The sequence below is a fragment of the Lynx canadensis genome, chromosome B2, assembly GCF_007474595.2.
Source record: "Lynx canadensis isolate LIC74 chromosome B2, mLynCan4.pri.v2, whole genome shotgun sequence".
Taxonomy (NCBI): domain Eukaryota; kingdom Metazoa; phylum Chordata; class Mammalia; order Carnivora; family Felidae; genus Lynx; species Lynx canadensis.
Genome location: NC_044307.1, coordinates 21,695,701 through 21,720,492, shown reverse-complemented (window position 1 = coordinate 21,720,492; position 24,792 = coordinate 21,695,701). Strand labels below are relative to the sequence as shown.

Sequence of the window (24,792 nt, the reverse complement as noted above, 5' to 3'; positions counted from 1 at the left end):
AGAGATGGGCCTCTGTGCTAATTCTATCCCTGTTCGGCTGAAAACTTTTCCACTCAGCAGTCAATCTGCAGTGTCTTGGTATTATTTGCTTTTCAACACAGCCAGTCCCTTGGCCCAGACTGAGGTCTTGCCTGGAACCCTGCATCTCCAGGACTGCTGTTTTCTGAATTAGAATTTAGAGGCCTTTTGGGGTTCCAAAGTACGTGGACAGCTTACAGGGATGGTCTAATTTGCGTAAGTGCTAAGGATATAACTATAAATTCCTGACTCGCAAATTTAGTGCTCTCCTCAACAGCACAGAGGCTGCTGCTCTCTGTCCCTTGTCCCTCCCTACTCTGCCCCTCCTGTCCTCCTAGCATGACCCTCCACCTGCCTGAGGATGAGCACAGTTGCCTAAATACCCTTACTCCTAAACCAGAGTATGCATATCCTGGAGGTAGGTATGCACGTATGTAATGTAAGCAGTAATTCATCATCTAGAACCTTCCTGCAAATACTACATCTTTTCTTAGGCTTATAAAGCATTAATGAAAAATTCATTTGTTTTTCAATAATTATGTAGGGTGTGTACCTGAAGGCACAGGGACTCTAAAAGAAAAGTGGACAGGAATGATGGCAATGATGGTGGCACAAACAGATGCAGGTTCCCATTGCTCTTTACTCAGAATTAATTCTCTAACTTTTACACTGCTTTGGTGAAATTCCTAAACTGCTTCTGAAATCACAGCTGCTCCTGTTTGGGTGATCAGCCTCAGGGAGCCCCGCTGTCGCTGTCGCAGGACCCTCCAGCTGAATGGTGCCCTGGGGGACGGCTGTAAGCAGCCTTCCCCCCTCAGCCACCATCCAGTGCACAGCCTGGCTCTGCCCAATGCACTTTTCATTGTTGGGGAACCCACTCGCTCCTGGACCTTTGCTCATTGCTAGAGAGTTGTTCTTTTCTTTTCTTTTCTTTTTATTTTTTTAATGTTTATTTATTTTTGAGAGAGAGAGAGAGAGAGAGAGAGAGAGAGAGAGAGAGAACGAGTGGGGGAGGGGCAGAGAGAGAAGGAGACAAGAGTATCTGAAGTGGGCTGTGCTCTGACAGCCTAACTTGGAGCTGGAACTCACGAACCCTGATATCATGAACTGAGCCGAAGTCAGACATTTAACTGAATGAGCCACCCAGGTGCCCCAAAAGTTGTTCTTTTCTAACAAAAACTACCTCTCATGCAAACTCCATCCAGTGTTCTGATTTCTTCCTTCCCTCTGGCTTCTACATATTAAACCCCTTTCCTTCTCTGAATGACAGGCACTTCAAAGATGTGCCAGGAATCTCTTGAGATCCTTCCCTCTTGGGCCCTTTGCCCTGCTTCCCACTAAGTCGTGCCACCCAGAGTGTCTCTTCTCCAGAGGGATGAGTCTGCAGACCTGCCACTACCGTGTGGCCTCTGGGGGCTTGAGGCGGGGCTTAGCCGCTGAGCAAACACATGGGTTTTTCTGCGATTCCATATATAGCCCAGCTGCTAACCACAGACGAAGGGAGTCCTCTGTGGAGTGTGGTTGCCAGAAAGGAACCCTAAAAGGTGGTAGTACTTTTTCTGATAGAGCGCTGTGGTTTCGTGTGGGTGAATCTTGTGCCTGGAGGTCTTCTCTGTCTTCCCTGGATCTTCCAATTGCTCGGGCCAGAGTCTTCAGAATCACCCACAGCTCCTCTCTTTCTCTGCCACCCACATGGGTTTCCTCAGTAAATCATATGAGCTCTTCTTTCAAAATCTATGCAGAATCCAATCTCTCTTCTCACCTCCCCCATCCACTACAGGCCCGAGTGGTCCCCTACCTGGTCTTAACTGCTTATACTCTCTGTCCCTACAGTCTTTTTTCAGAGGGCGGCCGGAAGGATCTTCTTAACATGTATACATGATCAGGCCACTCCTCTGGGGAGGAGGCTCTCATGACCTGCGACCCTTTCCAAGTGGAAGCCAGTGTCTCCCCACCATGGCCTGTGAGGCCATCCCCGGTTCATGTCCTTCCCCCACTTCCTGTGGTTCTGTCTCCCTACAGCCCCTTGGGCTTCCTCGCAGTTTCTCGAATGTGGGGCCCAGCCCTCAAAGCACTTCCCCATCTACTTCAGGTCTTTGCCCAAAGGTCACCTTTGCAGCAAGGCCTGCCTTGACCACCCTACTTAAAACTGCCAACGGCCCAGCCACTCCGGGCCCAGCCCGGCCCTGCTGTCCATCCCCTTCCCCGCCTGCATTCTCTCTGTGGCATCAGCACACACAATGCACGCACAGTGAAGTATCTCATGCATTGTCTGCCTGTCCTAGTGAGGCCCATAAGCTCCACCACGTGAGTTCGGTTTCCTTGGTTCTCCTTCATCCCCAGCGTCTAACACACTGCCTGCACATAGAAGGTGCTCAGTGACTACCTGTCGAAAGATTGACTGATTGCTCTGGGAGTCACACACGTCATGCTTTCCCTGTGTCCCTTCCAGGGAGAATACCAGGTCTTGCTGGAACTGTATAATGAGAAGCGCTCCACCGTGGCCTGTGCCAATGCTACGGTCATTTGCTCCTGAGAAGCTAAGACGCGGAGCATGCTCTGTCTCGTGGGAACTGCAGGCTGCCCACACCAAACCTGCTCTGGAAGAAACACCAGCCGACAACAGAGAGGCTCATCAGAGGCGCAGGTGCAGATTTTAGCCCCGGGGGCCAGACGTCCCCAGACTCCACAGGTGTACGTGCTTCTAAAGGAGCCTCCTGATGGTCGCCAGCCCGTGGGTCCACCCTCCTCCAAACGGCCAGGCTCTCCTGCTTCTCAGCTCCTCGGGAGCACTTTTTCAGTTACCCAGAATAAAGAAATCTGGCCCACAGTCGCTCCTGATGGTCTGTTCAAAGGATCTTAGTGCCATACTTGAGTTACAATGTAATTTCCTCCAGACAGGGTGCCAGGTGCTGGCGCAGCGTAAGTAGTTCTGAGATTCAGGAAGCTGACGTCCTGAGGATATTGGGAAAATATGCCCCTTCTCCTCCTCCTTCTCCCAGGCAAGTCCCAGGCCCTTTGGCCGCGAGGGCTGAGGAGCCGATGAAACCCTACAGAGTGACATCAAAGTCCCACCTACCAAACCTCATTACATCTTCACCCCAAAAGCCTTGGCTACCCCTGGCCTCAGCACACCATGGCTCTCAGTAATGCATTCATTCATTCTCCATGTGTAACTACTGAACACTTAAGTACCAGGCCCTGTGCTCAGCACTTAGGATTCTCTAGGGAGCAAAACAGACACTGTCCCTGCCTCGTCAAGTGTGCGGTCCCTTGAAATATTAAAAAGTCATGTTGATCAGTGTGGACACATCCATTCACGCACAGAAACATCTCCTTCAATGCCCCCTGCAAAGGAGCCGGTTGCTGTCTGCTGTTAGAGCCGTTTTGGCAGCCCTGTCTTTTTCTGTCCCAGGATGTGCAGAATTGCATGGTGGGCTCCACATCCCTGACACCATCCTGTGCCCTCCTCCCCTACCCCAATCCTTCCAGTGTCCCTCAGCCCAGCATCTGGCCCTCTTGCTCCTACTGGGGAACTGGCATAGGGTGACTGGGTTGACTTTGTAGGTCTTTGATATCCACACAAATGCCACTATGTTAGAGATTAAGACAGGAAAACTACAGAGTTTAAAAATGTTCATTGCTATTAATTACCATCCGCACATAATTAAACTACCCAGAATAGCAGGCTGTAAATGCCTGGGGAATTAAAACTTTAAAACCAGCATCTGAGGTTTTTTTGGCTATGGAGAAACAAAATTATAGCAGTGTCCTCACCTACACCCATAAATGCTCGGGAGAAAAGACATACTGTGGTTATGCCCCGCTGGGGAGCAAACCTCTGAATCCACACACGGGGGTGATCCTGTTATGTACACAGATGGCATTCCCTCAAGAGAGACATGCCCCTGTTTCCTTTCCCATAACATGCAGTAAAAGTCGTGTGGAGGGAGATTCTGGGCACTCACACGTTCCAACAGCTCAGGACAGTGGTCACAGCCTTCCAGAGGCAGGGACAAGTAGAAACAATCTCACTTCTTATTTTTCTGCAATTTCCCTTCCTATTCTTTTGTCCTCTTAAAATTCATTGACAATGCGTGTGTACGTGCACGCGCGCACCTGCGTGTGAGCATGAGACAGAGAGAGAGAGAAAGAGAGAGAGGTTCAGATCTCTGGGTTTGGCTTAAACAGGGGTTTCCGTGTACGGGGCTGGCCCTAGCCATGACTGAGTACACATGAATACACAGAGGCTGCACTAAAGGATTGACTTGAGAGGATGTTTCTGTGTCCTGTCACGGGCCTTAAATTTCACCGTGAGTTTCATTCCTGAAAGCTGAGAAAGTTTTTCACTGGTTCCGCGTCTCCTATTAAAACACAAACTGGGGCCACCTGGGTGGCTCAAATCAGTTAAGCATCCAACTTCGGCTCAGGTCATGATCTCGCAGTTTGTGAATTTGAGCCCCACGTCGGGCTCTGTGCTGACAGAGTGGAACCTGCTTGGGATTCTCTGTCTTTCCTTCTCTCTCTGCCCCTCCCCGCCCTCTCTCTCTCAAAAATAAATAAGTAAATGAACATTTAAAAAAATAGTAAAATAAAACACAAACCATCTTGGTCAGAGAAATGCCAGAATAATTATCACTATTAAACACTCTGGCAGAAAATTAATAACTAAGATGAAGTTTGGAACTGCCCCTGCAGGAAGCAAGAGTTATTCAGGGAGGGGGCTGGGCAATACCAAGGCAAGCTCTCTTGGGGTAACCCCCCCAACGTGTGGGGAGGGGGGTACACTGACAAAGAACTTAAGTTGTGTCTCATCTTCTCACAGAGTTTGCTGCTGTTTCAAAATCACTATAAAACATCCTCAATAAACTTCTCAATAAAATTCCCTGAAAAAAAAAAATCAGTTTGATTCAAGATGATGCTATGTTTCCAAAGAACTCTTGTGGAAACAAGACAGTTCCAGGCATTTTGGTGCCCACAGGCCTCTCCTTATATTTTAAATCTCTGTGTTTACATATACAGTTAACCCTTGAACAACACGAGGATTAGAGGCACCAACCCCTCATGCAAGTAAAAACCCACATATAACTTTTGACTCTCCAAAAACTCAGCTACGAAGAGCCTACTGTTGATCAGAAGCCTTACCAATCACACAATAAGTTAATACATATTTTGTATGTTATATGTATTAAATGTTGTCTTCATACAACAGAGTAAGCTAGAGAAAAGAAAATGTTAAGAAAACATAGGGAAAAGAAAATACACTTACAATGCTGCACTCTATTGAAAAAAAATCAGCAAAGACATGGGCACTGGCAGTTCAAACCCATGTTCCATTTTCAATTACACATATGCATGCTGTTCCAGGGTGTGTATCTATATATTTGGTGGGAAGGGTCCAAGGCCAGCACTCAAGCACAAAGCTGAAGATCCATTTGGGCAGTGTGACCAGGTCACTTAGAATGTGTGAGCATAAGGAACAGAGACTCAACTCAGTCTTAGACATACAGGGGCCTCCTTGGCCCCTTGATTGCTGAGCTCCCACGTGTTTCTGGCACCAGCTTTGGTTTGCCGCAGACACTAAAACTTCTCGTGGTGCTTCCCCTCTATTTCTCCATGGTTCTTGCACCTCTGGCCCTCTGAATACTGCTTTCACTCTCAGTCTTTCCTATAACAGCAAGCAGTTTCACACCCTGTCCAGTGTACAAAAGGAGAGAGACACCCTTCTCCCAAAGCCCTGCATTCCTTCTACGTGCAAAGGCTTGGGTCACATGACCTCTCGGGCCCTTTGCTTTGGCCCTGCACTGATTGGCTTAACCTAGGTCATGTGACCCGGTACTGCACGGGATCAGCCTTAACCCGGCCGGAACCACACTTGTCCCTAAATGTAAACTGGGGGAGTTGGAGAGGGGTAAAAGGAGAAAGGGTAGAAAGATGCCAGGAGGCCCTAGCATGTCTGGAATTAGATCAGCACTGCAGTCCTAACCCTCCCCTAGCTGCTAACCGAGTGAGTGACTTAATTCTCTAACTTTGGCTTGCTCACCTGCAAGTGTCAGCGGTGACACCTGCCTTATAGAAGTACTGAGACTTAATGCATGGCAGACACTTAGAGCTTGGCAGGTGACTCAATAAAAGGGAGTTATTATGCCGAGGTGGTGCCTAGTCCCTTTGGGCTGCTGTGACAAGAGTCCCTTAACCCGAATGTTTTGTAAACAATAGACATTTATTTCTTACAGAATTTTGGAGATTGGGAAGCCCAAGATCAAGGTGCTGGCAGATTCAGTGTGTGATGAGATGCTGTTTCCCAGTTTATAGGAGCTGTGTTCTTGAACATGGAGGAAGTGCAAGGCAGCTCTCTGGGACTTTTTTCTTAAGGGCACTAAGCCTATTCATGAGGGCTAGACCCTCATCACCTAATCTCCTCCCAAAGGCCCCACCTCCAGATACCATCTCCTTGGGAGTTAGGATTTCAACATGTGACTTAGGAAGGACACAAACCATTTGTCAATAAGAGGTAGGAAGGAGCTAAAGCCCCTTTCCCTAATTTACTTCTCCTGTCCCTCCTACATGATTGAGGCAGTCTTCCAGCCCTGCCCTTGCCCATAAGCCCACATTCCTTTTTAAGTATTCAGATGATTCCTTGGCATCTAGATTTCTTTCTTCTAAGTGCAGCTAGTTTTATCAGACCTGGGATGGGGCATGTCCACTGAGCCTCGTCCTGGAACCATGAGCTCCAAAGAGGATTGAAGAGAAATATCCAGGTCCAAATTTCCCCCAAACAAAAACATTCTTTTTTTTTTTTTTTTTACATTTATTTACTTTTGAGAGACAGAGAGAGACAGAGCATAAGTGGGGGAGGGGCAGAGAGAGAGGGAGACACAGAATCCAGAATCTGAAGCAGGTTCCAGGCTCCAAGTTGTCAGCACAGAGCCTGACATGGGGCTGGAACCCACAAATTGTGAGATGGTGGCCTGAATCTAAATCTGAAGCTTAAAGGACTGAGCCACCCAGGCGCCCCTTCCCTAAACAGAAACATTCTAACCAAGCCAAACAGGCCCAGGAAAGAAAATGTGCATAATTCTGAATTAAATTTGTTTCTTGTAAAAGGAAAAAAGCAAAGAAAAGATACACATGCAAAAAGGAGGAACTAAATGTAACATCTGCACATTTAACAATTACATCTGCCTTCAGCGAAAATAACCCAAAATAGCTAGCAAGAGAAGGGAAAGGGCCACATCCTGATTTTAACCCGAATTGTGAGGGAGGCAGTTCATCGGGTCTCAGCAGTTCAAGTTCAGATTTGAATCAGCTGCATTTTTTGTCAGTCAGCAAAACAAGTTCCTCTAATTTCCTGATCATTTTCTCTGGCAGGCAGGGGCTCCAGGAGAATTGGGAAAGAGCTAGTTTACATCCAGTTTGTAAATAACTTCAGTGGCTCCATTTGGAACTGAAGGCTTCAGCTACCTTCAGATGCACCAGACTGAACTTTCTTCCCCCCCCCCCCCCACCGCTCTCCTCTCACCCAGCTTTCCTTTAAAATGTGTGACAAAACCAAATTCTTTCCCCCAGTATCTTGGTCTCCTCACTCCTGTGGAAAAGAATTTATGCATGGATGTTATTTCAGCTGAAAACAATGATTTCTTCCCTTAGCTGATATTTTTATGGATTCCCTGAAACCCAAGCAAGGTCTAGAAAAAAAGAAAACATCCATGCCGCAGAAGGCTGTACCATTTTATTGTGGCTTTCCCTTCTTCTATTCAGAAATGGAAGAGAATTTCAGAAGGGGCCAGAGCATATTATAGAAATGATCAAAGGGATACAACCAGGCTTCAGCATAAAGAGAAATTAAAAGGATTTTAAATGAGCGGGCTTAGAAAGATAGCATCTGAGAAGTCAGAACAACAACAATAATAAAAATAATAATACCATGGCTTGAAAGCTAACCATTATTTGAGCATTTGCTATGTGCCAGACATTGATACATGTACACATATTTTTCCTATCTCAATAACAGCCGGTGCACAGGTGATAAGGTAATTCAAGTTGTAGAAGAGAAAGCTGGTGTTACAGAAGGGAGGTAACCACCCGCCCCCCCTCCCCCTCCTCCTCCCCCTTCCCATGAGCCCAGCAGGCTGGGATTTAAATCGGTCTGACTGCAAACCCAGACTCTTGCTGGTTGCTTGGTTGGAGGTCATATAGTAGGGAGCACTTTATGGGTTTAGCTGTGGGCTTGCAGAATTTAAGTCAAGAAGCAACCAGGCTATAAACAAAGGTGGGCTAATAAAGAGTTCTATTAACCCATTGATGAGAGCAGAAAAGAAAAAAAAAAAAAAAAGACCATGAATGTTTAAGGAATATACTAAACTACTGAGTTTCATGATTTGAAAGAGCTACACTCTTCAACAACAACCAAAACAAAAAACAAAACAAAAAACTCTTGGTCATTCATGTCAAACCTGCCTGGATGAATTGGATGAATAGTCCAGGAGAGCCTTGCTTTTTCACTTTCTCCCTTCCTCCTCCATCCCTCCCTTCCTGCCTCCCTTCCCTTCCTTCCTTCTTGTTTTCTTTCTTCCCTTCTTTTCTTCAGTAAATTTTTTATCCAGTACCACCTACTTGCTAACCACTGTATTAAAGATAGTACATAGAATATAGAAATGAATAATATATAATTCCTGTCTAATATTTTAGGCAAAGGAAAGAAGCAAAGTATCAAAAATCTTATAGGATGGGTAGTCCATGGTAGGTAGCAAGAAAGAGGAACAGAACACTCTGGCTTCATGGGGAGGGTGTACAGGGTTGGCTTCATGGTGGAAGGAGCCATGAGCTGGCCCTTGAAGGATGGATGACATTAGAGACCCTGGTGCCCATGATGGAAGCAGTCCCAGCTCTGGCTTCCTGGCAATCAATCTGGTGTTTCATTCCCAGTGACTGGCGCATACTGTATTTCTGCTATCATTAGGCAATAAATTTGATTTTAGATGAAATGAAGTATATAATAAAACACTCTCACCCAAGCACAGGCTTTTCTGTTAATGCTTAGTTGCAATCCCCAGAACTGAAAGAATCAGCAAGCGTTTCTTGAAGCTTATTGTGAACCCACATCTCAGTCTGAGCCCATCTCCCCATCAAAGGGTGCCCTTGCCTCCCTCTCGAGGAACTCCTTTCCATCCCTCCCTGGTGAGAAGGTATTCTCTTCACCAAGTGTACCCTCACCCCTGTCATGTTTAACTCATGTTGTCTTCATCCCTGAGTGTTGAGAGGTGTGGGTCTGACCCAGTAAGTGAGGGTCCTGTGTAGGTTTCCTGAGGATGGGATGGATGAAGGAGAGAGAGGGGTTGCCAGCCTGAGAAGCGCCTGGAAAACAGCATGGTAACCTGAACAAATGCAGTGAGAGGGGACCAGAGACTGGAGATGCAGGGGGCAGGGAGCAGAGAGCAGCTGTTTTGAGGGTAATAAGCAGCAGGTGTGAGGAAATTCAGGGCAGACATGGTACCCATAGAAGCCAGGAGGCCTGGATGGGCAGACCCATAGCGCCTGGCCCTGTGCCCGTCAACCTTCTTCCCACATTTGTTTTCCAGAGCCCACGTAGTCATACTCATGTACCACAATATTCACTGGAGCCAAGATCATGGTCTTTGTAAGTTCTCCCCTGGGTTCCATCCCTTTGGACTGCTGTAACAAAAATACCATAGAATAAGGAGCGTATAAACAACAGAAATGTATCGCTCATAGTTCTGGAGGCTGGGAATTCCAAGATCAAGGTGCCGGCATATTCAGTGTCTGCTGAGAACCTGCTTCCTGGATCGTTGGTAGCTGTCTTCTCAGTGTATCCTCACGTGGTGGTGGGGGCGGGTGAGGGCATTCTCTGGGGTCTCTTTTTTAAGGGCACTAATCCCACTCCTGAGACTTACACCTTCATGACCTAATTATCTCCCAAGTGCCCACCTCCAAATACCATCATCCTGGGGGGTAGATTTCAACATATGAATTTGGGGGGCTGGGCACAGACACTCAGACCACAGCACTTCTTTCCTTTCCTCATCTCATTTTTGGTAACAAAACAGAAGTACAGTAAAACCTTGGTTTGCGAGCATAAATCGTTCCGGAAACATGCTTATAATCCAAAGCACTTGTCTATCAAAGCGAATTTTCCCATAAGAAATAATGGAAACTTAGATGATTTGTTCCACAACCCAAAAATATACATATAAAAATAATTATAATACTGTAATATAATACAAAGTCACAAAGAAAATACAAAAAATAAAGAAAAACAAATTAAATTGCACTTACCTTTTGAAAAACTTCATGGCTGGTGTGAAGGAGTCAAGAAAGAAAGGGTTATTGTGTAGGACAACTTTCACCATCACTAACGGAATCACTGTTATCTATTGGCTTAATGGAATCTTTTTCTTTTTGAGCAACTTTAACAAGGAACCTATCCATTGACACTTGCTTTTGCCTCCTGAGGGTTTCATGGAAATGCAACACTGTATTCTCTTTAAACATATTCATCGCTCGCACTGCCATAGCCGTATTTGGGTGGTGCTTTTCTACAAAATTTTGCACTGTTTCCCATATTTGACATATCTTCCTAATCTCATTTAAAGTGAGGGATTCCTCTGCTTTTTTCCTCCTCCTCCTCTACGGATGAGATGCAGATGTAGACTTCTTATAAAATCTTGCAATTTCCCACACACATACGTCGTTCATACTTCTCGATGACTTCCTTCTTAACTTCCACCATAATCATAATCTCATAGCCATGTTCAGTGCACTCAGAATCTTAGAATCAGAAACAAGCACTAAAGTCATCCACTGAGAGCTGCATCACACCTGTTCTCGCCCTCGAGGAGTTGTTCCCAGAGGACTTTCAAGGCTGGGGAAGCAGATCTAAAAAAAATAAAATAATAAAATAAAATAAAATAAAATAAAATAAAATAAAATAAAATAATAGTGGGGCCCCTGGGTGGCTCAGTTGTTTAAAGGTCCAGCTTCGGCTCAGGTCATGATCTCGTAGTTAGTATGCTTGGGCCCTTCATTGGGCTCTGTGCTGACAGCTCAGAGCCTGGAGCCTACTTCAGATTCTGGGTCTCTCTCTCTCTCTCTCTCTCTCTCTGCCCCTCGCCCCCTGTCTCTCAAAAATAAGTAAACATTTAAAATTTTTTAAAGTAATTAAAAATCAACACAACTTTGGAAAGAAATAAATTCTCACCTTAGCAAAGGACACCATGTCATCTCTGCTGGATATCTTCAGGGTGGAAACCATGAGGTTGGCATCATGTTGTAGCTGAGCTCATGAGTGCAAAGGTAGAGTCAAAAGGCATCCCATCTCCCCACCCAGCCCCTTGGATTTGTGGCAAAGCCTCAAGGAGAGAGAAGCTGAGCCAGAAGCTGACTTTATAATGTCAGGGATCCCGTGGCATTTTGTAGGGTCCAATAACCATGTGGCACCTGGGCAAGTGGGTAGAACACAGCATGGCTTGTTCCACAAACTTGGAAGAACCCAGCACAAAGTGGGGGAGGAGAGAATCAGGCCTGGCACAGGCTCCATGCTTCTCCAAAACACACAACAGTAGCTTTAAGAGCTTGGACAACAGCACCAGGGGAGGGTGGTGAAGAATGAAACAGGAAAGAGCTGCTCTTGAGCTGACACGAGGTGCCCAGAAGTAACCAGCCTCAGATAAGAAGAGAGTCTGGAAAGATTCTGTAACATGCATGTGGAATGATAAGTCAGTGATATTTATTTAAGTTGTGATTGTTAGAGCATCTTCATATGAATCCACAGACTAACACAGAAGTTCCAATTTTACTAGTGGGCAGGATTTCCCTTCCCCAGAGCCACATGGGAATAGGGAATCCCATTACCTTATCGTGTGATCCCACCCCAGCTCCTTCTGTTTCCCCACTTACATCTGGGACTGCATGTGGACCTACTTACAACATTTGCACCATCCCCATACTATTGTTTTTCCCTCTGCTGGAAGAAAGACAGGTGTATTGTTTCTATTGTGAGTAGAGTTCCTTCTTTACCATCCTCCTGACAATAGCATCAGAACCTATAGTCTGTTTATATTCTGGCCTGGAGTACACCCCTCAACCCCCACAGCACTCATTTACTTCACTTCTAAAGAAAATACGTGGTAGGGTCTGCAGGAGAATAAACTCCGAAGTCAGGGAAACTTGCAAAGTACTAGACAGATATGTGCATGACAAGAATGGAATTTGTGGAGAATATTGTCCTAATTGCACAGATAATATTTATAATGAACATTTATTAGCCAAAGGCTTAGGGCTTTATTATGTCCCTTCCCCTCTAGACTCCACAAAAACCAGATATGGTCTCAAAGTCAGGAACATGAGCCAGAATCCATATAATAAAGGTTCAGACTTCAGCTAATTTAGCTAATGAGAAGGGAATACAGTTAGTTGTCGTGGATCCAGTCTCTAACTGTGTCACAAGGACTCCTTGGGCAGACTTCCACCATGTAAAATAGGCTTTGTTTCAAAGGAGCAGCTGCCTTGTCATGCAGCAAGATCAAATTCCATGCTTGGGACTACCACTGGGATAGATAACATCAATTATATGTGATTATAAAACATTATATGTGATTATAAAAAGGTACCCCTGGTGAAGCCAGAATCAGTGTCATATGACTTGGCTAGAAGATGACACTTTTGTGCCAAGAAGAAGAGTACTTGTCTTGTAGACAGACATGGGCCTATGCCCAGATACATGGCTTTGTAAGTGGGCACACACTGGATTTCAGTCCTCTGTCTCTGTTTGTGCAGTCCACAACCTATACAACCTAACCCAGTTGTCCAAATCTAGCTTTGGAATTGTCTCCCACCACATAGCTCATGTTCAAGAAAAAGAGCCAAATAAAGGGAATATTCTGACTCAAAGAGACATCATTTTGTGCCTATTGATTAAAGGTCCCTGATATCATCAATTACTCCACCCTACCCCAGTCCCCACTCACCACTACCAATAACCAACCTTAATAATGAGCCACCCTAGCTAAAAAGTTATTCTGGAGGTAAAGCTGCTAAATGAAACAAATACATAGGCTTCCCTCTAATCTTGCTTGTTCCTGTCATTTTTCATTCCAACTCAGAACTGAGCTTGTTCTATTATAACAACAAAAATGTTGTTAACATCCTTGTTCCATGACAGCCTTGTCCTTATCGAAAATACTGCTACTTCACCATTTTTAGAGTATCACTCCCTCCAAGAAGCTTTCCATCTCTGATACCCAGGCTGGGTTACAGGGGCTCCTGTAGTGCCCTCCCCTTGCCTTGACCATGGGGTTGCACTAACCACATTCTCCTGTAATTACGTGTTTACTTTCTGTCTGCCATACTGAGGCATAAGCAACCTGAGAGTAGAAACAAGGACTTACTCACCTTTGAACAAATCTCTCGCACTTGGCTTAAAATGTCTGATCAATGAATGGTCTAAGGAAGAAAAATAATCTGGATTGCACACTGTATTAGTTTGCCAGGCTTGCTGTAACAAAAGTACCACAAATTGAGTGACTTAGAGCAACAGAAATTTATTGTCTCACAGTTCTGGAGGCCAGAAGTCAAATCAAGGTATCAGCAGGGCCATACTCCCTCTGAAGGTGCTAAGGAAGAACCATTCTGTGCTTCTCCTAGCTTCTGGTAGTCTGGTAGCCCCAGGCATTCTTTGGCTTATTAACACCTCCTCAATCCTATCTTCACATGGCCCTCTCCCTGTGTATCTTTCCATCACCTTCCCTCCATACATGTCTGTCTCTATGTCCAAATTCCCCTTCTTTTTTTTTTTAATTTTTTTTTAACGTTTATTTATTGTTGAGACAGAGAGAGACAGAGCATGAATGGGGGAGGGTCAGAGAGAGGGAGACACAGAATCCGAAACAGGCTCCAGGCTCTGAGCTGTCAGCACAGAGCCCGACGCGGGGCTCGAACTCACAGACCGTGAGGTCATGACCTGAGCCGAAGTCGGCCGCCTAACCGACTGAGCCACCCAGGCGCCCCAAATTCCCCTTCTTATAAGGACACAAATCATACTGGATTTGGGCCCCCTCTAATGATCTCATTTTAATTTGGTTGTCCATGTAAACACCTTATTTCCAAATAAGGTTATCCTAAGCTTCTGTGGTTAGGATTTCAACATATCATTTGGGAGGATACAATTCAATCTGTAACATGGGCCTATTATTTGGCCAACATTAACCCGTGGGTAATTTTACTTAATACTCATAGCAATCCCATGTAGTAGGTAGTATAATTCCCACTATTCACAATATTGCAAACTGAGACTCCATGGGAGAGCACAGGGTAGTAATTAGTGCAGCCAGGTTTTGTACCCATGTGTATGTGGCCTTAACACCGGACAGAATGTCATGGTGAAGACGAGCATGGACTTGGGGTACAGATGGTCTTTAGCGGAAATTCTGCCCCTGGACCTCTGGGCCATGTGGCCTCCATGTCCTCACTTGTTAAGTAGAGGCACTAATAGAACCAAAGTGTTCACATCATTTGGAGATGCGGGGCAAGTAAAACAATCACCATATATTGTCTAGCACAGAAATTGACAAAAAAAATTAGCTAATAGTGTATCATGATGTCACTCTAACTGCATCTTCCGGAAAAGCAGCCTCAGAGACAGCACCAGATTTCAGTTAGAAATGAAGTATGAGTCTCCGGTTCATCTGTGAAGGGTGAGACTTTTCTAGCAAAGTCCACCCATCCTGTATTCACGGAGAAGCCATCTGTTTCCTTTCCAGCACCTCCTCCTCCAGCTCAGATATGGTATTCTGAGCAAAACAGGAATGTCCAGGAACAGCAACCCAGCCCAGACATCCTCCCCTCTGACACAGCTTGCTGTGCCACTAGCCTTCTAATCTGCTCCTTGCTTATCTTTGTCCCTATTGTCACCATTTCACAATGACTTGTAACAATGGGGTACTTTAATGCAACCACGGGGATCCTCCAGAGAATCTTTCAGTCAAAGGATACAGGAGGCAGGAGAAGACCTGAGTCCTGAGTCCTGAGTCCTTAAAAATCTCCAACAAAGCAAAACCTATACTTTTCTAGAAGGTTTTTTCATTAACCAGCAGCTTAACAGTCCTAAAGTCTTCATCTCACCCAAATTCCTTTCCTTCTTTTCTTTGTGCTTAATGTGGTCTAAACTTGAGAGCGTGGTGCCATTGAAAACAGATCAGGGGTGAGCATGAGCTACATCACTTCCGGGTTATGTGACCTTGGGCAAGCTACTTAATTTTTCTATGCCTCGGTTTCTGTAAAATGGGATAACAGTTTCTGCTTCACAGATCCTTGTGTGGAATATGTAACATGTAGGGCTTAGTAGGCCCTCAATACATATTTTCTCTTCTCTTTCCTTCCTCCTTTGAGCCATCTATAATTGCTCATATGCAAACGCATGATATTTATATAGAACATCAGAACAATTCTAAATACTGACTGGAAGATAATATAGACTCTAAATCTACTGATGCAACTTGTATCTTAATATACAAAGGTTAGTTTGGTGAAAAAATTTGAAGATAGACAGAAGTGATGGTTAAACAACCAAGTGAATGTACTTAATGCCACTGCAAACTTAAAAAATGGCTAAAAGTGCACATTATGTATAGTTTACCAAAAATTTTTTTTAATTTGGAAAAAATTAAAATGAGTTCATTCTGAGTCTATTCCTTACTGGGCCAGAAAAAGAAAATGGAACCATAAGTGTTTAATACTTGACATGGCCTCCCCATTAATCTAACATTTTGCACAAAGTGTTGACTATTGTATAAATCTTTTCAGATTTCTTTGATCCTGAAATTTTGGCAGACATTAACGCTATAATAAAAACGTGTTCAAAGGCATTGTTTAGATTTTTCTTAAAATGCTTTGTTCTTTGTAAGGGTAGTAATCCCTTCAACTGAAGCTGGGAACAGATTCAAACTCTTTTAATGGAACAGGAAAATATCTCTTATCAGGGAAGTGCAGAGAGGGAAGATCTTGGCCCTATTGAGTTCCATATTCCCAAGAAGCTTCTCCCCCGCCCCCATGCTCCCCCCCCCCCTTTTTCCAAAGGAAAGAAAAGAAAGGAAGGTCTCTGATGCAAAGCAAACAAACAATTCTGTTTAAATATCCCAGAAAGAGTGAAAAAGGGAGAAAACTTCATTGAGAATCAGTTGCCTTGAGCACTTTGACCTTGGATTTACCTGCAATGTTTTTTTCAGTCCTTATTATGGGCTTGCTTTGAAGAGCACTGTGCTAGATACTTTCCACAAGTGAGGTAGTTTAAAAGTCACCACTATCCTGTAAACCAATATCCCCATTTAAAAGATTTTTTAATGAGGTTCAAAGAGGTTAAAATCAATTATCCAATTATCATGACTGAAACTAGTATGGTCAGTAATTGAAGTAGAACTATTCTTATCAGAACTACATTTTTGATAAAGTATGGAAACCAAGCATATGGAGTTGTATAGAGTATCAGCCCCCAACCAGGACTGTTGTGCAAACTCTTGAAGCTGTGCGAGGGTAGAGCCTCCTGCTTTGGGGCAGCACGGAGCCCTGCCTGGTCCTGGCTTGCCCTTCCTCATCATTTTGCTGACATACTTGCAACCTAGTCACCCATGTCTCTTCACAGAGTGTTCATCGTGTCTATCCCACCAGGCCCTGGGATAGAGACCAGGTCACCGTGTGAACGAGGTGGACACAGCATTTGCTCTTAGGGCACTTCTGATTTGATGGGCAATAGCAACAGGGGAAGTACAAACTGTGAACACAGGACCCTATGGTCCCCACCTGTGTGAATCTCCTGCCATTGCTGTGTTAAATCACCACTAACTTGGCGGTTTGCACAAGTGTATTATCTTTCAGCCTGGAGGTCTGAGGCCTGAAATAGGCCTCTAGGTCTAATACCAAGGTGAAGACAGGACTGTGTTCCTTCTTCAGGTCCTGGGGAAAAATCTTTTCCCTTGCTTTTCAGCCACCCACATTTCCTGACTCACGATCTCCTTCCCTGTCTTCAAAATGTTGCCTCTGTGTCTTTCTTCCAGAGTCACACCTTCCTGGAGTGTCTTCCCCTGACCACCTTAGAGACCCTTGTGATTACATTGGACCCACCTGGATAATCCAGGAGGCTTTCTACATCTCAAGGTCCCTAATCACACCTGAAAAGTTTTTATTTTTTCCATATAACATAACAGGTTCTAGGGATTGAGACAGAGACGTCTTGGAGAGCCTGGGTGGCTCAGTCGGTTGAGCATCCGATTCTTGCTTTTGGCTTAGGTCATGATCTCACAGTTCGTGAGCTCGAGCCCTGCATCTGGCTCTGTGCTTACAGTGCAAAACCTTCTTGGGATTCTCTCACTCTCTCTCTCCCTCTCTGCCCCTCCCCTGCTCTCTCTCTGTGTCTCTCACTCAAAAATAAGTAAATAAACTTTAAAAAAAAAAAAGACAGAGACACTTTTGAGGGCTCATGTCCTGTCTTCCTCAACAAACCAGACTGAGGGACATACCTAGGCTCCCAAAGAAGAGAATGATTTCAGAAAGACCCTTTCCATTTTTTTTTAACAAATGAAATAAACCCCTTGTTAAAGTAAAGTATTCAAACCCAGTGCTACCAAGTAACAGCAAAACCCTGATAATCTTGAATCATTCATAGTTATGGAGAGATAATGGGTTTGTCTGAACTGCCAGAATCAATGTAAAACTATTTGTGCATGGTAGAGCAGTTTCTCAAAAAATTAAAAACAGAAGTACCACATGATCAGGCAATTTCCTTCCTAAATAACTGGAAAAAAATTGAAAGAAGGGACTAGAACAGATACTTGTATGGTCATGTTCATAGCAGCAGTATTCACAATAGCCAAAAGGTGGAAAAAACTTAAGTGTCCATTGATGGATGAATGGATTTAAAATGTGGTCTGTACATACAATGGAATATTATTCAGCCTTAAAAAGAAGGAAATTCAGACACGAGTTACAACACTGATGAACCTTGAAGGTGTGCTAATTGAAATAAGCCAGTCATAAAAGGGATGAATACTGTATGATTCCACTTCTATCCAGTACTTAGAGTCATCAAATTCATAGAGAAAGAAAGTGGAGTGGGAGTTGCCATGGGCTGGCAGTGGGTGAAATGGGGAGTTAGTGTCTAATGGGGACAGTTTCAGTTTGGGAAGATGAAAAAGTTTTGGGGACAGATTGTGGTGATTGTTGCACAGCAGTATAAAGGTACTTAAGGCCATTGAACAAGTGGTTAAGATGATAAATTTTATGTTATGTATATTTTACCACAATATAAAACAAAGGTCTTTGTGGATTTTTAATAGAGTTTTGATCATTAAAAAATGAAATAGAAATACCAAACAGAGGGGAACCTGGGTGGCTCAGTCAGTTAAGCATCCAACTTTTTATCTCAGCCCAGGTCTTGATCTCAGGGTGGTGAGTTCTAGTCCTGCATTCAACTCCACACTGGGTGTGAAGCCTACTTAAGAAAAGAGAGAGAGAAAGAAAGAAATATGAGACAGAGAAGCTTTGATGAAGTGTACATACAGCCTTTTGCTCAATTCTTTGTATTTATCAGACCTTCTACTCCCAAAGTTTACATTGATCTAAAGGGTCAGACCAGGTAGAGACGGCAAAGGGGCCAGGCTGTCCCCAGAATGCTGTCCTCTGCCTTGGAGTCCAACCTAGGATGTCCTTCTTTTTTACTTTGCCACACCCCCACCCCACATCCGCCATTTCAGTCAGTTTGTCAGGAACTCTTTGACAGCCAGCTATTCCACAAGTACCTGAGAAGTAATAGCTTTTCCACACCACCCACCTGCCTGCCTCAGAGTCCAGGGGAACACGAGGGGATATGCCTACCATTTATCCTTGCAAAGGGACCCACAGAGCTCCAAATCTTGAGGGGTAGACCATAAATCTCAGCTATTTATGTGCACTTCTCTGTATTATGTTTGTTTCTCTGGGAGATTAAGTTTCTCTTAAATGTTTCCAATTTTCATTCAGTACCTTTATTCTTCCTCTCTTGTTGAAAACATAACACAAGTCTGTCTCAAGAAGCTCACCAGCTTTGCACATAAGCCAACACGGAGATTCGAACCCATGTAAGAGAGAAAGTGTGTGCCTGACAGAGCCTGGGTTGGCCCCAATAATTCCCAGGGCTCTCAGAGCCCTCCAAGACACAGGCATGTGGGATCCCTGTGGGGTGAGAGAGAAGAGTTGGCATATTGAGGAAGCTACACGAAACATGGCTGCTGATGTGACCCATAAGCCACGCTCTTCCACACAGGCCATGGAGGCCCACAGGTGTGGAGAAAAAAAACACGTTCTGAGGTAGAAACTAGCAGACCCTTAGGGATATTTTGTAAGTCTGTCAATAAAAAAGTAATACATGTAAAGTGCTCAACACTAATACCTGACATATATACAACAAATGCCCAATATGGGGACCTATCACTACTAGCTATTACTGCATGACTTGGGACACATTTTGATCCAATCAAAACTGTGTTGGGCTTATCATGTCACTCAGAGATAATATGCCCTAAGCATTTATGGCCTCAGGAGAGACCCAGTGGTCTTTCTTCATGGAATTTAGAAAAGAAAAAGAAAAAAGAAGCAGAGAATCAGCAACTGTGTATCTGAAATATGGGCCCATGGGAGATTCCCATGTGTTTGGCAAGTGGAATGAAGTTCTTGTTCTAACTGCATGATTGTTAAGCTGCCTTCCAACTGTGACATGGTTCCTCACATGGACTCTTCTGCAAATGTAGCAGTGGGGTAGAATCCTAGAGTTCTCACTAAAATGGGAGTGGGGCCAGAGTTTGAGTTCGAATCCTGCCATGGACAATGAGTTGCTTAACTTTGAGTATGTGTTTTTGCCTCCTCAGGTCTCAGTCAATGGGCTAAATTATCTCAGCTATCTTTTTGGCCCTAACATCCTACATCTTTGAGCATTCTAGGCCACTGGCAATTATATGTTTCATAGCAACTAAATAAACTCAGTATTCTTTATCAAGTCACCTCAAGTTCAAAATGAACCACTTCCTCTGATCCTGGTTATTCCAGGGATAAATGATAAAAATTTAGTTTCTGGAATTACCAGTCTGACAGCAAAGCCTTAATCAAGGATAGGCACCCAAGATGTAGTCTTTCTGTCTTCCACTGCAATAGCCCCAGCTTCTTTTCCATCTGCAAAATAAAGGTGAGGTCAAACCTTGATTTGCAAAGTATGATTGAGCTTTAAAAAAAAAAAAAAAAAAAAACTCTAGGGAATGCAAGCTGGTGCAGCCACTCTGGAAAACAGTATGGAGGTTCCTCAAAAAATTAAAAATAGAACTACCCTACGATTAGTTAGGAATTGTACTAGCAATTGCACTACTAGGTATTTATTCAAGGGATACAGGTGTGCTGTTTCAAAGGGGCACATTCACCCCAATTTTTATAGCAGCACTATCAACAATAGCCAAAGTATGGAAAGAGCCCAAATATCCATCGATGGATGAATGGATAAAGAAGATGTGGTATATATATTCAAAGGAGTATTACTCAGCAATCAAAAAGAATGAAATCTTGCCATTTGCAACTACATGGCTGGAACTGGAGGGTATTATGCTAAGCAAAATTAGTCAGTCAGAGAAAGACAAATATCATGTGACTTCACTCATATGAGGACTTTGGGAGACAAAACAGATGAACATAAGGGAAGGGAAACAAAAATAATATAAAAACAGAGAGGGGGACAAAACATAAGAGACTCTTAAATATGGAGAACCAACTGAGGATTACTGGAGGGTTCGTGGGAGGGGGGATGGGCTAAATGTGTAAGGGGCATTAAGGAATCTACTCCTGAAATCACTGTTGCACTATATGCTAACTAATTTGGATGTAAATTAAATAAATAAATAAATAAGTAAGTAAAATGTAACCAAAGAAAAGACTACCTAGAAAATTACTTTGGAAATACAGTGTATTCTGAAATAAAGTCTCAAGATATTAAAAAATAATAATAATAAATAATAAAATAAAATAACCTATATTTAAAAATAAAAATTAAAAAAATTAAAAACTCATGAATTATGAATTGTACATTTAAATAAACACAAGTTATGCTTTTCATTTACTTTACAAGTGTTGCTGGGTGACAAATTTACACTACCAGCCAGATAGGAAGAAAGAATGTGGTCTGTTTTGTTTGGACCTGTACCTGATTCTGTTTTCCTCTTGATCTCCCACCTATCAGGTAGCAGAGGAAAGATAATTAATTATAGACTGATTTCTGACCTTAGTTAGATGCAGTAACTTAAACAATCCCTTTGATACTCATTCTTGGGAAAATTATATCTCAGTGCCCTACTTCCATGTCCATCCCTTCCAAGATGTACTGGGTATATGGGGGTAGAGGCCTCCTATGACCTCATGGTGGTGGAATAAAGGGGTCTGGGGATCCAGGAACTATCCTCAGCCCCATTTTGTCATGGTCAATCTGGCACTAAGGTGGCCTGATTTTGTCTGTTGGATCTGCCAGTCTGCTGATGACATTTGTGCCTCATGACCCTGAGGCCCGTGCCTTTCCGGTGGATCCTCCCACTGACTTAGCCTTCTTTCAGCTCTTACTGGTTGACAGCTGAGTCTGAGTTCCCTGACCAGGCTCTGTCGTGGGGTTCCCCACCTTACCACAGCAGACCATAGCTTTCAGCCCAACATTTACACTATGTGAGAAACTAGGTAAGGTTGAGAATGTTAACCAAATTTGCTCTCTGTCCAACTATGTCATACCACCATGCTGGATCACACCATGCTAGTGTGGTCCCTGCATAGCATTGTCCTTCAGGGTGCCAAATGGTAAAGAGGGGAAGCATATCCCACCCTCTGTTCCCCATGTTCCCTTTGATCCATCTGTCACCAGTACTGTGCTGATAATTTAGCAATAGACTCTCCAAGAGTTTGAAATGTTTGCCAATTATCATGGTGCAAATATCCCCACCATGTCAAATTTTAAGAGTTTGTACAAGCCAGCTCCAACACACTTCTGATGCTCAGACACTCTCAATCCTCCTCAGCATAAAAACAGAAAATTGCAACACACTTCCAACCAACCTTCCCTACCTCTTTTTCACTACTTTTTTCTCTCATCATCTCCTAGGATGGAAAGGGATAGATTTTCCCTCTTTCTCCTACCCAGAGCAGCAAGCTGCACAACTAAAGCATCTTTTCTATGCTATGGAATGAATAGAACCCCTCCACCCAAGATACTAAATAAGAGATAAAAATATTAGAAAATGGTTTCCTTTACCAAAACATATTGTCAGGCTGGAACAATCAATTTTGAATGTCAGAAGCTGAACACCCAGTTATTCATATTAGATTGTTTCTATCAATCATCAAGTTCACTGATTCTTTTCTCTATCATTTCCATGAAGCCCACTCAGGTTTTAAAATGTTGGTTACTGTATTTTTCATTTCTAAAGTTCCTGTTTGGTTCTTTTCACCATTTAGTATCTTTTGTTTGTTCACTGAGACTTTCTATCCTCCCACTGTTTTCAAGAGGGTTTGCCATTACTTCTTGAAGCATTGTTATAATTACTGCTTTAAAGTCTGCCAGATAATTCCAACATCTGTGACATCATGGCTTTGGCATCTGTTGGTTATTCTTCCATGCAAATTAAAATTTTCCTGGTTCTTAGAATGCTAAGTGATTTTGGATTATTTCCAGGATATTTTGGATATTATGTTGTAATACTCCAGGTCTTATTTCAAACCTATGGGGAATGCTGATGGTTTTGTTTAGGCAGGGAAACTGCTTTGTTTAACAGACTCTGTTGGGTTCAGCTGCAAGTTGTGAACAGCCTTCTGTCCGTGTGGTTTAAATATCAATACCATTTTCAAAGCTTTTGCAGAGTTATTCAGATGTGTCTCCCATGTGTGTCACCCAGTGGGCAGTCTGGGTGCTGGGCTGTGGTCTATCTAGTGGGTCAGTGCTCAAAGTCTGTGTCTCAAAGTCTCAAAGTCAGTTCTGTTTAGGGTCAGATCCACGCATTTGCAGCCCAGTGGTGAGCCCAGCAGTTCATAAACAATTTTACAAGATTGCTTTTCTGAGTTCCTTTTTCTCTGTGATCTCCCCAATACTTTCTGGTCTTTTCAGTCTCCAGCCAGAATGTTGGAGCTTATTTACTCACTATTACACACACTTGGTGCAACTGAGTCCATGCTTGGGACAAAGCAATGAAAAAAAGTTTAAAAAACATTAACAAGTGTTCAGTGCACCTTCTTGGACCACAGCTCTTCTGACTGGAGTTCTTCCTCCCTCAGAGTTTTGGGGCCCCCATTGCTGCCACTATTCCTGCTGCCAACAAAGAATTGCTTAGGGGCTGAGATGCAAGAGAATGGAGAAATGGGGGAAAATATGGGGAATTTCCCACTTTCTATTAGCATTAGGAGATCCCTTATCCACTCCTCAAGTCAGACCCAGAGAGCTTCTCCTAGATCTTTCTCTGTGCTGGTGCCACTTTCCAGGTTGCAGGTTGTGCTGAGTCCAGGAAATATTGGAAGGGAAAAAAACAAACTCACAACTGGCTTAGTGGCAATTCAAATGCTAGTCTTCTTCCCTGATTCACTTGCTACTATTTACCTCCAGAGTCCTTAAATAGCTGTTCAAGTTTTATACTGATTTAAGTGGGAGAGACTGGATGAGCTGTGTTTAATTCATCTTATCTAGAACTGGAACCATCACAATGTAGTCAGAGAAATCTTTCTAAAGCACAAATATGCCCAGGTCACTCCTGTGCTGAATGTTCTGTAAAGTTCCCTCAAAGCCCTCCATCTGTGATACCATCCACTCTATAATCTGGGTTTTCCTCCTCTCTCCAGCTTCCAGCGACTCCCACCTTTCAATCTACACTGAAGCAACACTGAGCAGTTGAAGCTCCTGGAGTACACAGTACTCTCCTGACCACCTAAGCTTTTGCCCATGCTGCTCCCTTACCTAGAATGTGCTTACCCTTTCTTTCTTGGCTACTTCCTCAGAGATCTTAGTTGAGATATTGCTTTCTCTAGAAAAATGTTTCTTACCTACAAAATGGATTAGTTTTCCCTATAATGAGCTCCCATTGTAGTTTATCATAGCACTTCATCACTCTGTGCTAGAGTGTGAGCACCTTGAAGGCAGGCACAGTGCTTTCATGAGTTTCTAATAAAGGATCTGGAGAATAGTATGTTCTAATCAATACCTGTGGAATTGAATTGTATCCATATCAACAGTGCCCCTGAGAAATTGATTTTCCACCCTTGAGCTGCTGCCTCCCTTGCCATTTGGTTCTGTGTCAACAATATGCCCTACCCTGGATCTTAGACTCCACCCCAGATCCTGGTCTGCACCTATCCAAACTTCCATTGTCAGAACCCCCAGATTTTTGGTCCCATCTTTAGACTCAGGTGACTGAGTGCTGCTCCCTCAGATGTCCACCCCTTGACCTCAGTCACTATCTGTAGAATTGAATAATATAAGTAAGTATTCACCATGCCCTAGGAAGAAGATTTCCTCCCCCAGAACTTTGTCCAAGCCCCTGGTAACCACCAGATAGTAATCACGTGGAACATGATTTGGGGGTTCACTTTACCATCCTTCCCCATCTGCCTGCCTAGACCTGCAGAGTACAAAAGGAATCCGATGTGCAAGCCATAGGTATAATTTAAAATTTTCTAGTAGTCACATTTTTAAAACAAGAAAAATAAACAGGTGAAATTACCTTTAAT

General features: G+C 43.7%; 1 protein-coding gene across 1 annotated transcript in view; it reads left to right on the top strand.

Moving 5' to 3' along the window:
- Positions 1–2,848, top strand: part of LY86 (lymphocyte antigen 86) — a 60,905-nt gene extending 58,057 nt beyond the window's left edge. Inside the window, exon 5 of the mRNA XM_030314904.1 lies at positions 2,471–2,848. Coding sequence (XP_030170764.1) covers positions 2,471–2,554 — 84 coding nt within the window. The 3' untranslated portion in view covers positions 2,555–2,848. The remainder of the gene's footprint in view (positions 1–2,470) is intronic.
- The last annotated feature ends 21,944 nt before the right edge of the window (positions 2,849–24,792 follow it).